The 16679-nt window shown below is 49.7% G+C and overlaps 6 protein-coding genes across 6 annotated transcripts; 4 read left to right on the top strand and 2 right to left on the bottom strand.

Annotated features, from left to right (window-relative positions):
* Positions 1–6: 6 nt before the first annotated feature.
* Positions 7–1418, top strand: BP5553_03304 (uncharacterized protein; the record flags this gene model as incomplete). Its single annotated transcript, XM_032011927.1, has 4 exons — positions 7–42; positions 81–507; positions 723–842; positions 1234–1418. The coding sequence occupies 4 exons, from the start codon at positions 7–9 to the stop codon at positions 1416–1418; spliced, it is 768 nt and encodes a 255-aa protein (XP_031871620.1).
* Positions 1419–4442: 3024 nt separating this feature from the next.
* BP5553_03303 (Uncharacterized protein) lies at positions 4443–7103 on the top strand (the record flags this gene model as incomplete). The annotated part of the gene is made up of 5 exons (XM_032011926.1): positions 4443–4922; positions 4982–5160; positions 5221–6574; positions 6631–6882; positions 6933–7103. 5 exons carry the CDS (start codon positions 4443–4445, stop codon positions 7101–7103), a joined length of 2436 nt encoding a protein of 811 aa, XP_031871619.1.
* Positions 7104–8116: 1013 nt separating this feature from the next.
* Positions 8117–9769, top strand: BP5553_03302 (uncharacterized protein; the record flags this gene model as incomplete). Its single annotated transcript, XM_032011925.1, has 1 exon — positions 8117–9769. The coding sequence occupies one exon, from the start codon at positions 8117–8119 to the stop codon at positions 9767–9769; it is 1653 nt and encodes a 550-aa protein (XP_031871618.1).
* A 2276-nt stretch (positions 9770–12045) lies between these two features.
* On the top strand, positions 12046–12834 carry BP5553_03301 (uncharacterized protein; the record flags this gene model as incomplete). The annotated part of the gene is made up of 1 exon (XM_032011924.1): positions 12046–12834. The coding sequence occupies one exon, from the start codon at positions 12046–12048 to the stop codon at positions 12832–12834; it is 789 nt and encodes a 262-aa protein (XP_031871617.1).
* A 1112-nt stretch (positions 12835–13946) lies between these two features.
* Positions 13947–15097, bottom strand: BP5553_03300 (uncharacterized protein; the record flags this gene model as incomplete). Its single annotated transcript, XM_032011923.1, has 3 exons — positions 13947–14007; positions 14056–14794; positions 14857–15097. 3 exons carry the CDS (start codon positions 15095–15097, stop codon positions 13947–13949), a joined length of 1041 nt encoding a protein of 346 aa, XP_031871616.1.
* A 680-nt stretch (positions 15098–15777) lies between these two features.
* Positions 15778–16201, bottom strand: BP5553_03299 (V-type proton ATPase subunit G; the record flags this gene model as incomplete). The annotated part of the gene is made up of 3 exons (XM_032011922.1): positions 15778–15951; positions 16036–16136; positions 16183–16201. The coding sequence occupies 3 exons, from the start codon at positions 16199–16201 to the stop codon at positions 15778–15780; spliced, it is 294 nt and encodes a 97-aa protein (XP_031871615.1).
* Between the last annotated feature and the right edge of the window lie 478 nt (positions 16202–16679).

The following is a 16679-nucleotide window of genomic DNA, read 5'->3' as shown; positions in this document are numbered from 1 at the left end:
TCCAATATGGCACCTGGCTCCTATTCCAATCACGCATGGGCGGTACGATTCAAAACCTGGAATCTGTGTAATATTGCTAGCCACTCATTAGCCACCACTCATTACCCCTCACGAACCTCAACCTCTTAACATGGCGCAATTCCCGCTCCGGGAATACCCCTATATGCGATCCAGGCCCCCTTTCCTCCACCAAAAAATCGGGGTACAATGAGTACCAAGACCAGGGACTTTGTGCATGTATCTTAAAGGGAGTAACAGCCAAACTGCCATTACAAATTCTCGCCTCGACAATATCAAGAACTAGTCTCTTTGCCGCAAAGGATATGGCAGCCGGAGAAGAGATCCTCGTATCAGAACCTCTGGCTAATTGTGTCGAGGATGAAATGCCCGGCTTCGTCTATGATTACTACTTTACGGACAGTAGAAAACGTGTTCATCCAAGTGGCCATTTCCGCAAAGCGGAGGATCAAATGTCTAATGTAAAGCTATACGGTGGATGTCGGACTTGTGGGTATTGCTCAAAGGTGGGAGGCTGCAATTATGGTCTTGCTCTCCGATGGAAGACTGGTCAGCTAACCACATCATGAGGCGCCAGAGAAAGGCTTAGAAAGGCTATCACAAGTTCGAATGCAAGATATTGAAGGAGCATCCAACCATAGCTCCCAGAACTCGAGCGCTGCATCGAATTCTCGGCAAAAATGAAAATGGGCTCTTAAGCCTAGCACAATGGAAGGCTGTAACGATGCTCCAACCTCACGAAAAGGGACATCTCGCCTCGGAAAACCGCGACTTGATCATGGGGGCATCCTTGGGCGCCATGGACAACACAAAATTGAAGATGCGTTTGTTGATGTCCAGGCACTCTACTGTGGGGTACCTAGGCATGTTAATCCTACTCTGCAGCAACAGCTCAAGTTTTATGAAGACTAACAATAGCTGCTTGCGAACTGCATCAGCATTCACGTGGCCGAAGATAGCGCAATCGGAAGCACTCTCGACATTGTGGCTTCGCTGACGAACTGCTCTTGCGATCCCAACGCATCTATCTTCTACGGAAGCAATGAGCTGAGAGTGTTCTCGCTGAAGTTGATCTACGTAGATGAGGAGATCGCCTAGTGCTACACAAACGTGGATATGGACGTTCTATTGCGCCAGAATGTGCTCAGAAAGGAAACCTTCTTCGCAAGATGGGAGCCATGTCAAAATTACACCACCTCTAACAACCTCATCTAGGCAGCTGGTTTAAATCAGAGCTAGCAACTCGTAAAGGCTCGGCTTTAGGGGGCTTATCTCGAGTGCAGATTGTGGAAGAAGCCAAATCAACATTGGTAAAGTGCATCACCGACATATTCCTCAGGGCCAATGCTTCAGGCGAAGTCGACACGGGAACATTGGAGCCAACACTCACAGCATCATGAAGCAAGCTTTTCCGAGGGACCACTGGCCGGAATAACTTCAACCACTACCACCCATCAACATGAAAATCGCCGGCATGTACAAAATACAGCACAACTACCTCAAAGCATTCAAACTCGGGTTTAAGGGCTGCCTAGTATCTCGACGCTCTGGGCGCCAAAATGGCCCGGCCATCTCCTCGAGCTACTGCAGCACTTTGAACCGCTTGTTATTCAGCCAAAGGAGAGCGCACTATTCAAGAATAAGGAATTCGTCACTGGCACTAATCTCTGGGGCGTTTGCCACGGGTATCTGAGCGAGTTGGCAATAGTTTTTAGCGCCGGGTGTTTGGAGCGGACACGGCTTTTACGAAGGTATTTGACATATGGTGGGATGCGGCGTTTGGGTCTGCTGGTGAGCCTCGCCCGGGGACTGCTAGGTTTGCGAGGCGGTTCAGGGCTGGGCAGGCGAAGCTTTTGGTGTGGGTTGAGATGGAAGATAGTGGATGATAGTAAAGGGACTGGTGCTCTCTTGATAAAAGGGGGTTTGAGAGAGAGTTGGCCGGCTATTATCGGAGTATGTGGGGCCTGCAAGTTTATAATGAAGAAAAACAAGCAAGTGGTTGAGTTGAGTATGAGGCTACTGTAGGATCGAGGCAGAGTGCACGAAGGAAAGCCCAAGTAGTGGCGTCCCTACGACTGCGATGCTTGCTGATAAACCCCTTAACCCCTTAACCCCTGATCCCCTGATCCCTTATCTCCTTATCTCCTTAGTCGAAGTTACCGTACGGAGTACTTTGCCTGTTGCTGTGATACGATCACGTGATCTGAAGTTTCATACCGAGGGCGCATCCCCAGATTCCCACTACGAAGTGCTCAGGTAGGTACTTACAGATAGATACTTCTTCACGGACTGGCGATTGTGGTAACTACAAGCCATCCACATCAAGCCATCCATCTCCGTGGCGTGGGGCATCCGGGATTCGACGTTCGATGGGTCGATGTCGTCGAACGGGCGACAGTCGCCTTTTTTGCGGGTGAATAGGTACCGGTGCCATTCTATCTACGAAGTACATGCACATACGGTAATATCAGGAAGCCACCTCGATACTCCGTGTGGGTTAAGTCGGTCAGCGGTTGTCGACAACAGCTCGGTGGTAAAAAACAAACTGGTAACTGGATCCTGCTATCTTTGGTGTCGGAAGTTCCGCTGTACTCTCAGGCTCGGGGTAGAACAGAGCAAACAGAATACTGTAAAACAGAGGAAATAGAGTAGAATAGGGCGGCGGGGCGCTAGACCGCACCCGGCTAGACCAGGACACGTTGTACGCAGGCCGTGCTCCGGGCTGGCTCTCGGTCCCTCGCTGTAGACAAAGCACGGGATCACGACGAGATAGAATAGAATGGGGAGAGAAAGATTACTGTACCTCTGATTATATATGAGAATATATAATCCGGATCCATACCCATATCTATATTCCCATCCTCGCCTGGTTTCCTGGTGGCCCGCGGTTACCGGGGATTTCATTCTCTCTTTCACGGGTTCCAGTTGGAGACCGACAGACCGAGGGATCCAATATCCATCCATCCATCCATCCATCTGCGATCTGATCTGTCCACCACTCTCCCGACCGGACGGAAGAGGTATCTATCGGGCTTTGCTGCCTCCGCCGTCCATCGCCCGTCGACGCCGACTTATGTCTATATATCTATAACCAAAACTCTCTCTCTCTCTGTCTCTCTCTCTATATATATAGTCTCTTATACACATCTAGATGTGTATAAGAGACAGCTCTATATATATATATATCGATAGTCGTATCTCTGCCAAGTTATCCGGATCCAGATCCGACCGCCCAAATAATATCTATATAACGTAACATAACATCTCCGTCTCCAGCCTTGCCGGTGGCCAGAAGTCCCCGTCGCACGCCGCATTAATTCACGCCGCGCTGCGTGCTCAGATCTACTGGACGCGGTCTGCTCGCTGCGTGGTCTCTCCAGTGGTTCTTCGGTGGATGCAGCACCTGAACCTGACCAGGTGAAAGCAGTGAAGAAGCACAGTCCAGAACAGTGACAGTACGTACAGTACAGTAGTGGTTGTTGATCTGATCTGATCTTATTTCTTCTTCTGGTCACTATTATTTCACTATTCACTACTACGCGATTCACACTCGAGTATCACTCGAGTATCTCTCGGCCAGTACTTCATACTTCCACCGCCACCCTCTTTTTGGGCGCGAGATAACCCACCACCGCCACGACACGACACTTCACACTTCACACTTGACACTTCCGCCATCACTTTTTGCAGACAGACTGGTCGGCCTTCGAGTTCCCCCTCGCCCTCGCCCTCGCCCTCTCCGCCAGCGCTCTCCGGCTCCGACGCTCGTCTTTGCGTTCGTTGCGTCTTTGCCTCACTCTCTCCCTCTCTCCTCGCCATCTCCGTCTCAACTATTATTGTCGCGCTCTCTCCCTCTCCCTCTCCCTCTCCCTCACCCTCTCTCTCTCTCTCTCTCGCCCTCTCTCGCCCTCTCTCGCTTGCGGCCCTCACTACTCACCTCAACTCACCTCACCTCACGCGCCGCCCGCCGCCTCTTCGCTCTCTCGCTCTCTCGCTCTCTCTCTCTCTCTCCCCCCCCGTCCCCCCCGTCCCCCGTCCTATCGCCATTCGCTTTTTCTACGTCCGCAAAAATCGCCCGCCAGACACAGACACAACAGTTACACGCTCAACTCGCCATCCTTCCTCCCCTCCCCTCCGCCCCCATATCCCCCATCTCTTCGCCCATCGCCCCAATTTTGGAAATCCTGGCGCATCGCCTTCTTCGCCATATAACTTCATCGCGGTACTGCCGCCCGCCTGTTGTCCTCCCCCCCGGTGTCCTGTCGCTGCGGTCCATCGAACTGTTGCGACCCCTTCGGCTTCGACTGCTCCGCGTCAGAGGTGCGGTGGCTGACGGTGCTTCCAACCGCCTTCCGCGCAACGCCGGCACACTGACACTGGGCACATAGAAACATCTCTTCGCGACCGCCATCCGCGACGCAGCCATGAACAGCGTAAATATGGGAGGCATGAACGCCGTCGGCGGTCCTGTCGGCGGCGGCGGCGGTGGCATGCCCATGATGAACAACAGCGCCGCCGCCGGCGCTCGACAACCGATGCCCGTGAATGATAACCAGCGGTCGCAACTCAACACCTACATCTACGAGTACTTCCTGCGGAATGGCATGTTCGATTGCGCGAGGTCGCTGCTCAATAGCGACCAGCCTATGAATGTGCTGAAGGAGAGCCCCGGCCGCCGTCGCGATGGCGATGGCAATCTTGGCGGCGACGATGGCGGCGATGGCGATTCCAAGGACGACATCGATTCAAAACGACCCGACGACCTCCCGTTGCCAAACTTGCCAAAGGAGTGCCCCGAGAGCTGTTTCCTCTACGAGTGGTGGTGTCTCTTCTGGGATATGTTCAATGCGCAACGCGGCAAAGGAGAGGGCCGCGCCGTTCTTCAATATGTCAATCATACGCAGGTCCGTAACCATCGAATTTGCTGTAATATTTCTGACCCCGATCGCTAACCTTCTGCCAGACCCAATCCCGCATGAGACAGGAACAGCAGCAGGGGATGCTGCGTGGGATGAGGAACGGGATGACAAATGAGATGATGACCCCAAATTACCAGTTGATGATGAGGAACCAGCCAAATGGCATGAGTATGCATCAGCAGAACGAGCTACGGCAGAAAGCGATTCACAACAACAGAAACGCGTAAGTTTTCACACCCACCTCCCAATTGCATGGCATTTCCCCCTAAACTGAGTTCGGCAGAACGCCCCAAATGCTGGCGCAACAGAAGCAGAATCAAAATCAGATGCAGCGCGATCCGTCGGGTGGGGATACCCAACGCCCGCAATCCCCCGGGTCAGCAGAAAACGCGCCTTCTCCCTCGAAACGACCCCGCCTCGACGGTGCCCCTTTTAACCCGCAACAAATGCCGAATGGGAGAGGACAAACACAAGGCATACCCCAACAGGTGGGAAATACTGGCCCCAGCAATGCTATTCAAGCCGCTCATATGCAGCTTACCAATGGCATCGAACCAGATAATCTGACAGCTCAGCAGTTCCAGGTCCCAGGGGGCGCGAATACCAACGCTCAGGCGAGGTCGCTCGCCGGATACCAGGCGGGATTGGCACAACAGCAGGCGGGCCAGATGTCGGTGAAGCCGATGCCGAACCAAGGAGGGCCCCAGAATCAAGGCTCACCGATGATGGCCCAGGGTCAGGACGGTGGGAACATCGCCAACTACTACAACCCCGGCGAGATGGGCCCGAACGGAATGCGAGGCGGCCCGGGCAACCAAGCAAATGGCAGTGGGAACCACGCGTTGCAAGACTACCAAATGCAGCTTATGCTACTCGAACAGCAGAACAAGAAGAGGCTCATGATGGCCCGCCAGGAGCAGGATAGCATGTCTACTATCCCCCGCCCTGATGGCCCTGGTGGCCCTGGCGCGCAGGCCATGGGACCCAATGGCCAGCCATTCCAGGGGACCTCCCCACAAGGCGCCCGCTCTGCAAATTCACCCAACCCGAGCGAGCAGATGAAGCGTGGAACACCTCATATGAACCCGGCCGGCATGCCATCCCCCCTTCCGGAAGGGCAATCGCGAGGGTCTCCGAGCGGGATGAATTTCAACCTGCCAGGTGGCCCAATGGATCCTAACAATATGAATTCGAAATTCTACCAGATGAATGGGATGGATCAGAACATGGTTGGCGGGGCCATGCCTAATAGGATGCAGCCCCCAAGCTCGCACCCCGGTGGCGGATTCAACAACCCGATGACGGCCCAGCAGCAGCAGATGGCCATGGCTCGACAGCAGCAGCAGCAGCAACAACAAGCGCAACAGCAGCAACAGCAGCAACAAGCTGGTCAGAACTGGCAAGCCGGGCCTAACGGGCAGATGGTACCACAGCCCGGGCCGGGGGCGCCCCAGCAGAACATGGGAACCCCGCGGCCGGGAGCTATGCCTCCTCCTTCTGCGCCTGCAGCCGGTGCAACGACGAATGGTCGAACCCAGCCGTCCTCCCCCCAGCAAGGCACCGCGGCGCCACCCACCCCACAACAAGCTAACAAGGCGAATCCAAAGAAGAAGAATGACGCCAAGGATAATAAAAAGGTATGCCCCATTGCGTTATTTGCGTTCTTTTTGGAGATGTTGACGTTTTATGACAGCGCCCTACAAAGAAGGGATCTGCCGCGACCCTCAATGCTGGTGCTACGCCATCGGCCGATGCCCCAACCGATGGCCCGACGCCGACCCCCCAGACCCCGATTACTCCTGTCCACCCGAAGAGCTTTAACGGCCAGAATGGCGCCGTCCAACCCGTCACGAATGGTCAGACTAGCGTTCCAGCTGCGAATGCAGGTGCTGCGGCCGCGCAACAACCCGATCCTCTGGTGAACAACTATATTGGGGAGCCTACTGTAAGTCCAAGCCTCTATCTCTTCACGCCAATCTTACTAACCCATTCCAGTACGGTGACTACCCTCCGCTGGGTGCCTTTGCCGATCCGGGGACTGGTAGCATGGATGTCCTCCAAGACTTCGACTTCGACTCCTTCCTGCACCAGGACACTGATGATGTCAACAACTTCAATTTTGACAACTTCCCACTAGAGGACGGCGGCCAGATTGGTGCGGAGTAATTCAGAAGGGGCCACCCCAGTGCCAAAATCAAATTTCCGGCGTTTCTCGAGCATACCTCCTGGCGTTTCAGCGGATCACATCGCCTCACAGTTTTCGGCGTCTTCATTTTCCATGCAAAAAGAGTACGGTTTTTTCAAACGATTAGAAAGAGTCTACTTTACCCCTGTTTCAAAAAATTCCCATTTTCCTTTTTTTTTTTTATATCACCACATACACTCGATGCCAGCCTACGCGATTATTGGATATGGGAAATTCGCACTGGCTGTTTCAAGTGTCTTTATGTTTTATGTTTTCGGATTGTCTGCGACGGTCGTGCCTAATACCTGCAGTTGTCCTGGTGCTCGCAGTGCGCCGGGCCTCAGCGACAAACATGGGGAATGGAGTCCGGGTCACTATATGTCAATGTCAACAGCTTCTTCGCCTGTTTATTATCCTTGGTTGATATTGTTTGTGGTGTCAGGGAATTGGCGGAATCCTGTGTACTTATCATCGTGTGTGGGCGAGTATCGCTATGGAGACGGATTATTGCAATGGAGTACGATTTTATGTTCAACCCCTCCCGTGCTCAGGACCATATGAGTGTTGCAAGTGTTTCTGACATGCAGTATTGATTATCACCACGTGCATGGTCAGGGGCAGTGGCTGACTATAAGTTGCATCGACGGCCGCGCTCCCATGTTCGTATTCCTTCTTCATTACGTCCCCCGCGCCTAGCGGCTAATTCTTAGTCTGGATTGGTCATGCATACGAATTTTCCTGAGCCCTTTCCTACTTAATCTCTACCTTGTACTAGGTACCTACTAGATACCTTGGGTTCGGTTGGTGACGCTATTTATTTAGATTGCTATCTATGTCTACCTACCTTAGGTATCTATATTCGGACGATAGAATTTGGTCTGATATCTTCATCTGCTATATCAGTATCGGCCAAAACATTGTCAGCACCTTAGCTCATCATCTTCATTTATTGCTAGGACACGCCAGGATGGGGGACATACATCCACCACCGACCATGGCAACTTCTCCGCCAATGGATCTTGATAACCCATTCCAACGAGACAAGCTTCTCCAGCTCCGCACGAGCAAAATGCAGAAAATGCACAACTTATCCATCTTAACGGGAATCTATAAGCAGCCCCGCGCGTCCCGCGTCTTCTGCAGCTTCACCGGCCTCGAAAGCGACGAGCACGACTTAACCTTCCATGGCGGTTTGGATAAAGCCGTCCATCAATATTATCCAGGTCATTACCCCCTCTGGCGCTCCGAACTCCCTGACAGCAATGGCAGTTTCGACATCGGTGGCTTCGGAGAGAATCTCGTGAGTGACAACATGAATGAGCGGAATGTATGTATCGGAGATGTCATCAGTATTGGAGATGTGGTATTACAGGTTAGTCTACCGAGACAACCATGCTTTAAACTGAACCATCGATTTGGGTTGAAGGGTTTTGCGCCGCAGACGTGGAAGAAGAGTCGCACGGGGTGGTATTACCGCGTGTTGAAGGAGGGGTGGATGGGTGTTGGTGATGATATTATCCTCGTCGAGAGGAAACATCCCTCGTGGACTATCGAGCGGGTGCAGGAGTACTTGCATCGGGATAAGCAGAATATGCCTATGTTGGAACAGTTAGTTCAAATCGATGAGTTTGGGAATGAGTGCAAAAAGGCGTTCAGGCGTTTACTTGCCGCTGCCAAAGCGCAACACGAGGGTGCAACAAAGGTGCCCGAGGTATGGCAAGAATTCGTCGTCATCGAGAAGAAAAGACAGACACCGCGTATCGTCTCCTTCCTCCTCGAAGCCGCCGTCAAGGGAAGCAGCCCAGGTAACGATCTCGACCCAGGCAGTTTTGTTCGTGTCAAGCTTCCCAACGGCCTCATCCGCTCATACTCCATCGTTAACGGCACCACGCACCGCATCCAACTCGGTGTCGCTCTCGCCGCTACAGGCTCCAGCCGCGGCGGCTCGGAATACATGCACTCAAGTCTACAAGAAGGCGCCACGATCCTCTGCGGCAAGGTCACAAAAAGCGTTCCCATCCGCGAGCAAGCCTCAAATCATATCTTCATCGCGGGCGGCATTGGCATAACTGCCTTCCTCGCGCAAACCGCTATATATACCAAGATTAATTTCAATTATGTACTGCACTACGCCGTTCGCTCTGCGTCTGATATCCCGTTCCGACCTCTCATCGAGGAAATGGGTAGCAAGGTAGTGGTGTATGATCAGAGCCAGGGGCAGCGTATGGATATCAGCGCAATCCTCCAAAACCGCATTTGGAATTCATATATATATGTCTGTGGACCTCCCCGCATGATCGACGCCGTACAGCGCGCAGCTGCTGCACACAATATCGGCGACGACGAGATCCATTATGAAGCGTTCCAAGCCGAGAGGGGCGGCGATCCATTTACCGTGCAGGTTCGCGGGCATGAAGATAAGATAATGGATGTCGGGCCTGACGAGAGCCTGTTGGAGGTATTGAGGAGGGAGGGCTGGAGTGTGGAGAGCAGTTGTGAGGTGGGAAATTGTGGAACTTGTCAAGTTAGTGTTTGCGAGGGGACGGTGGAGCATAGGGGCGTTCCGCTATGTGAGCATAGAGAGGGGAACAAGGCGATGTTGAGTTGTGTTTCGAGAGGCTTGGGTCATCTGGTTGTCGGGTTTTAAGAACGGCGGTGCGTTTAAAAATTACGCCACTAAGGGTTTTTGTGAATGACACCGGGTATATAGTAGATTGTGGCCCTATTCCGCGATAATCGGATGCTACATTTGAGATATCAAGGAAGCCCACACAGTTTGGGGTCTGCCTAGGTAGTTATAAAGTAATATAAATGCCTTAAATGCGTTATAAATTATATTTTATGATCACTCTCTACATTCAAGATATATAGAGATGTTAGTCGTCTAGAGCCTTGTGTTTATTATTAGAAGCCTTTTTAAAATTTTGATGATTCATATAGTGTTGAATGGTGCTTTGCGTATGTCTTGCACTACCTCCAAGTTAAAAGAGTTGGTTAGAGAGAAGATGGACGTGGATGTTTCTCTCTTTCTTGTAAACCATCCTCATTTTTAATTTGTCAGTTGTAATTAATTGTCTGTATACTCCCAACCTATGTCTCGTGCATATGATATATATATTTCTATACCCAAATATATGGTTCAGATTAAGGCGAGGAAGAGGAAACATGGTATCCCGAGAATGCTACGATCTCGATATAATCCCCAACGCTGGAAAATGCATTGCAGCACAAGTGTTCATTTTTTATTTTATCGGAGTGCATTGCTTTCTGTTGTACCGGTATTGTTTGTCAGATGAATTAAAGTGTTTTCTACGAAGCCTCCGCGTATAGCGCGAGCCCACCCTGCCGACTTGAGTAGAATGCTCACTATGGACTGCCATCAAAAATTTATTTACCGCTTCAAGTACCGGGAACTAATCAGCATATCTACCCGTCGTCTCTTTAATCATAATCGAAATAGCTTGGATTTGCACGTCAGGTTTGAAACTGATCTACCAAGTGTTCACCCCAGATTTACACAATCCCCGGATATGCCAAACAATCATTTCTAATACTTCTTTAGGGTTAGGTAAATTTTGACCTGTCAGGAGCTAAACTTCTCCATGGGAGATTTAGACCTTGGGCGAAATAGCATTATATATGGGGTGACCATGCGGAACGAGGAAGACGGATTAAAGGGCTAGTAGCAAACCATACCATACGATGGCAGCGGAGTAGAAAACGTGCAGCATACCTACCTATGTAATTTAAGTGAAGATCAAAAGGTTTGGAAATGGCCCCCCAATGATTCCTCATCAACGTACACGAGGTCACCCAGTTCCTCTCATCCATTAGGAATATCCAACAGTGCGAAGAAAATAGAGATAAAAGAGCATTTTTACCTCTTGCACCCTAACCATTATTACTAACTCATTAATAGCGCCATTTGCTTCCTGCTCATTTATCTTTCCCCCGTAGTAGGAACAACTATCAGCGAATGAACCTGCTTCAGGTAGTATACACCCTGCATTCTCCACGATATACTAGCACCAAGTCCATATTTTCAACCCAACCTACTACTAATCAAACATCACCCACCCATCGCCGATAAGCTTTACCACCTGTAATCTGTAGTGTACCACAAAAACACGAGCCTTTTCTGGAAACCCCAACGTTCTTCGCTTGTCCGTTTCCCAAGCTTATGCCCAGAGGCATATTCGGTACTGTTCAGAAGTCACTTAGATACTTCACGCTGCAAGCATATTCCGAGTACGGCGTAACCGAGAAGTACTATAGGCGTGAACTATTATGTTTCTCACAAGCTAACCCTGTTTTGGGATACTTCCCCAAAAGCTAGACTGTGTCTGTGGAGGTCGGGATGTCAAGCAGTGGTGTGAGTCCATTGTAAATTATGGCTTTAGGTTGTTTTGGGGCAATGATAGTAGATATGTATAGAATGCGAACAACAAAGGAAACCTTGCCATATTGATGATTCCCCTTACATACAGAATAAGTAAAAGCTAGAATACCGAGTTGTTCTCTAAAGCGAGAATTTGTTCTTAGGAATAGGCACTATGATGGTCTCTTTTGCCAAGGAAAGAAGGCTGTTGCAAGGAAATGAAAGAGAACAAGTAGGTCTATACAGTACAGTAAAGTCACCAAACAGTCGCAATAAAGGAGATGACAAAGCACTTTACTGATCATTAACTTTTGTTACACAATGAGCTTTGAACCCTGGAACAAAACATAAACAAGATAGTAATATATGGTATTAAAAGAATTAACAAGACCTCTTGATCATAGCTTTCAAGCACACAATCTCAAGCCAAAAACAACAAAATGTGCAGAAAGTATTATCATAGCTGTCAGTGCTCGCCATTCCTTAGATACTATAAACAGATACCGTGTCTTGTGGAGGGTTGCGCTAATATCGAGATAATCGCTATGCCTACAACCCTATTCTGTCAAGAATGCTGGTATACCCGCAGAATTAGAGACGACCCGAGACAATGGCAGGTACTCGCGGCATTTGCCCAAGATGAAGAGTTACGGAACTCAGCTAGAGCAATGTTTGCGCGATTCCAGGAAAACTGGGCACCCATAGTCGGTAGTACCGTTTTCGAAGGGCCGGTCACAACGATGAATGTTGACGCCGCCATACGATCGTATTCGCAGTTAGTGAAATATCATATACTTCGGTACCATGGATATATTGGGACAATGGACCCTAACGAGGGGTCAATCACCTTCGAATACGTAGTTATTGGCCTAATCAGAAGTGCAATAACAGCCCATTGGATTGCTGGGGTTGAGGCTACGGTTATTCCGGCAGAAATGGTAAAGCAAAGGCAAGATATGCTTTTGTCAAAGGTAACCACCTCATCTTTGGCCATACAAGACCAACAGTGTAATATTTGCTACGAAGTATACTGTCTGTTACCAGAACACGACGACTTTGACTTCCCAGGCCAGGATGTGGTACCGGATTGTAAGGCTGGTAACAAGCCTGATGATAAGGCTGATGATATCCCTCGTGATCACCCGTGCAAAACACGGTGTGGACATGTATTCGGCCAGAAATGCATCCGGAAGTGGATGAGTGAAACGAACTTTTCCAGCTGCCCATATTGTAGAGCTCCATTTGAGACACTCGACATGCTCAACGCCGGTGAGACTGTTGGGCAAGCAGCACCTTGGTGGCTGGAGATACTCAATGATGGAGATACTCAATGATGGCTAGAATCATGTTGCTCTGTAAAGGATAGAGGTTAGAGAGTAACCTAAGTACGTATGTAGGTATAGACTATTTTCTTCCCCAAACCCCCACATGTATCAGCGTAGAATAATTTGCATTAAGTGAAGATGATCTAGCACACAGCACTAGAATCGAACAGATCCCCTGTAGGCGGAATGGCAGTAGAAGCTTGCATTATATATTATACGATCGTGACGCTTGACAACAATTGACGCTCCAATGTGTTGAGCTTTAAGAATGGAGAACGATGCCGGGTCGTGCGATGACTCGAAGGCGGTTTCAACCACTGTTTTTGGATCCGCTTCGACATACGGGATCATCCCGTTGTCTATAAACTATCAAAATACCGACGAGACGATTTGCCGAATCTGCGGGCTGTAATGTTCTTGTAAGCCATTTCTTGACGGCCGGCCATTGAGACATGCTAGTAGATGCCAAAATATCCATATAGGGGCACTGCAGATTGTGAATTCTGTTACGCTGCACCACGTCAATTCCCCAATGCCCCTCCTCCTTCTTGGCTAATAGAGAACCGTAGTCCCTGGGGCGGAGCATTCGAGGAGGGGAAAGAATGTGCAAGAATCGCTTTCTAGACTTCCTACAGGTATTACAGGGCGAAGAATTGACATTGGGCAAGAGCGAGAAATTTTTGGCCCAGCGCAAAATCACTTTCAAAGATGGTGCAATTAGCATTGCCAGAATGTATTAAAGCCAACACTAGGCTGCTTAGAGTTGATGCAAAGTTGGTCCGGAAAAGTCAGTCAGTCGTTGGAGTCCTTGGTAGATATGTAAAGCTGTTCTGGTGGCACATATCTTGCCACCTATTCTTTCCTCTCGCCTTCGGTGATCCTGTTGGCCTTAACTGTTCCCCAATGCGACGTGAAGTGGTGGCGGAATTCCATAGTTGTACCTGGCCTTCCTCCAACACTGTGGCAAACCCTGTAACACCATGTCCAAGTCTAGAACGCACTACCAATACATATTATACAGTGTCATGGCAGCCTCACCATGGTAAGTGAGGCGTCTGCAATGAAGTGCAACCCAAATATACACAAAGCCCTCACTCCTACGGATGGTTCATTGCTAATTTTTAGAGTCCCTCCTTGGCTAGCATATCCGCAATGTCCAGATAGAATGCGATAGCGTTGAACCTATACCCTATTAGCAAAGACAATAATGCAAATCGTAGTGTAACTCACTTCCTATCAATCCCAGCAACCCTGGAAGCAAACCACCGTAGTCTGTTCGTCCAATTAATAAGATCCAAATGGCTAACGCCGACCAGAGTGCCTTTATACGTGCCCCACTTCGCACTCGCCACGCTAACCAATCCGTCATTCGGACCCTCTAGCTTAGCTAAAATAGAATGCGGGTGCTTGAATACACTAAAAAGATGGGGATTGGATGTTGCACCGTAAGAGAAGTATCTTACGCCTGCAGCATCTAGAACCTTTGTATTGAATTCCTCACACATATATTTCCGTGTCAACTGGCTGAAGGCACCCGTAGAAATACCCCAATGATTAAAGAAGTTGTATATACGAGGTAGATAATGCGGGCCAATCTCTTCAAAGCAGTAATCTGCAAATGCAGACCCACGGTGTGGCGTGGCAATCGTAGTCAACGAGAGGACATCGACGTTGTCTGGCTGCAAACGAGAGACCATATATCGTGCGTCGAGGCCGCCCATGCTGTGCGCTATGATGTTGACGCTTTTTCCGTTGGCTTTAGCGGCTATGTCTTCGCCGAGTTTCGCAGCGCGTTCCTCGATGCTGGCGGATGCTGGGACACAGGTGGTGATAACTTCGATGCCATTTGCGCGCATTGCCTGTGTGATTCCACGCCAATATTGGACGCCAGGAAGGAGGCTTCCTGCCAATCGAAACTCGTCGAAGCCGAAGAGACCATGTGCGAGGACTATGGGATTTTTGGGCGTAGCTACTAATCATCAGATTTGCAATTCACTTCGTATACAGTGGGGGCGCCGAGGTGGTACATACCATATTTCTCTCTAATCAAAGCATAATCGTCCTCAATCGCCCTTCCAGCATCTTCTATTCTGGGATCACTACTAGAACTCTTTTTAACTTGAGTCTGGTATGACCCAGCTCTCTTTCTAGGCACGCAGGTGGAAAATGGGTTGCATCGAGAGTCGAGAGCCGTCTCACGGCGAGGGAGGGCTCTCCGAAGGATAGGAGGAATGGATCTCGTGCGCGACACACGAGCGACCAGAATTGTCATCTCTATGCGGTATACATCGAGATTTTAGTCGGACTTGATCGAGTGATACCATGGTAGAAGCAGTTGCGATGGAGGTGGACGAAGAAATGATTGGGAATGGATTTCGCGATAGTGACGCTGACGTCGTGAAGACATCCCTGTAAGCAACACAAGAACCGCTCCCAACCAATTATAACTCACAGCAAGAGATTCGATACCTCAAGTCTTCAGATTCGTCTGATACTAAGCATGCTTGACTCAAATAATTTTAATATGATAAACGTCTAAATGATTTAACACTGAAGGATACCTGAGGTAGGTAGCTTGGGATTAAGCTACCTACTTAATCACCTAGGGAGAGATATCAATCGATTTATCGTTACTTCCATGCTTGATTTCAAACCTACCCACTCTATCCTATCTTGGCTATTATAGAGGCAAGGGAGATAAATCCTTACGGGGGGCACAGGCATGGTAACTGCGAGGGAGGAAGGGATAACCTCAATATCTTTCGATAGTTGGTGAGAAAGTATCTTACGGCATAGCAAACCTACTCTATACACCCCTGGGCACAAACCTGCCAAATCCTCTTATAATGACAAGCCAAACCTAAAATTTCGGCAGCGGCACTCTATGGCATAGCCCTTGGCACAGCAATAATCCCCATCATGTCAATTCCCATTCGCAGATAATCCAGCATCTTATTTCGGCACCTCAATGCGCTCCGGGGCCACAGGCTTAATGTCAAAGACAGCTTGCAGCAGGTCTTTGATAACTTGATCTCGTCCTTTCTTTCCTGCTGTCTTGATATCTTTTATTTTCATCTCGGCATCCTTATCCGCATCTTCTTCGGCCTTCTTGTTGCCGCTCGTATGCTATAGGAAATGTTACCATTAGCACTCACCCTAGCATGCAAGATTGTAGTGGTGCGGAAGCATATGATGGGAGAGGGTGCATACCTCGGACTCGAACTTCCTGAACTCATTATCCTTCTGTTTCCTATACGCCTCGATCTCTTTCTTGGCCTCGTCTCTTGCCTCCTTTACCCGCTTTGTGCGGTCTATACCCCGCAGGCTTGTCAGCTAACTATCGTCGTACTAACCAACGTCCTGCAACTGAAGGCATGGTTGAGATATTGGTAGCTTACATTCTCTAGCTATAGCCACCAAATATTAGCAAACCTTCAACGGAAACCCCAGGAGTGGTTACTTGCCTCGCTGAACAATCTTTTGAGCTTCTCTCTCGGCCTGTAGCGTATCAGCATGGACTTCATGCAACCGTTGTATTCCCCTCATCCGCCGCCACGACCGATTCTGGGCATCCTACCCCTACCCACAGGAGGAAAACATACATCAAGCAACGTCTGAATACCCGCCGAATTCTGTGCAGACTATAACCACACAAACATATCAGCTCCAGCCCATTCTCAAGGTCCAACGTGCAGGGGAGCATGTATACCATCTTGGCAATCAATCAACCGACCCACGGCTTAGCTCCACCTCAAAGGATCCGCGACCTGCCGGTGACAGTAATATAGGCGGGAGATATCGATGGATGGCTGTTATTGGAAAATAATCTTGCCTGGTCGTTCTGCTGTTGTTGC

Source organism: Venustampulla echinocandica (genome assembly GCF_003357145.1).
Source record: "Venustampulla echinocandica strain BP 5553 chromosome Unknown scaffold_1, whole genome shotgun sequence".
In the NCBI taxonomy this organism is placed as follows: domain Eukaryota; kingdom Fungi; phylum Ascomycota; class Leotiomycetes; order Helotiales; family Pleuroascaceae; genus Venustampulla; species Venustampulla echinocandica.
This window is presented reverse-complemented; position numbering and strand designations above follow the sequence as displayed.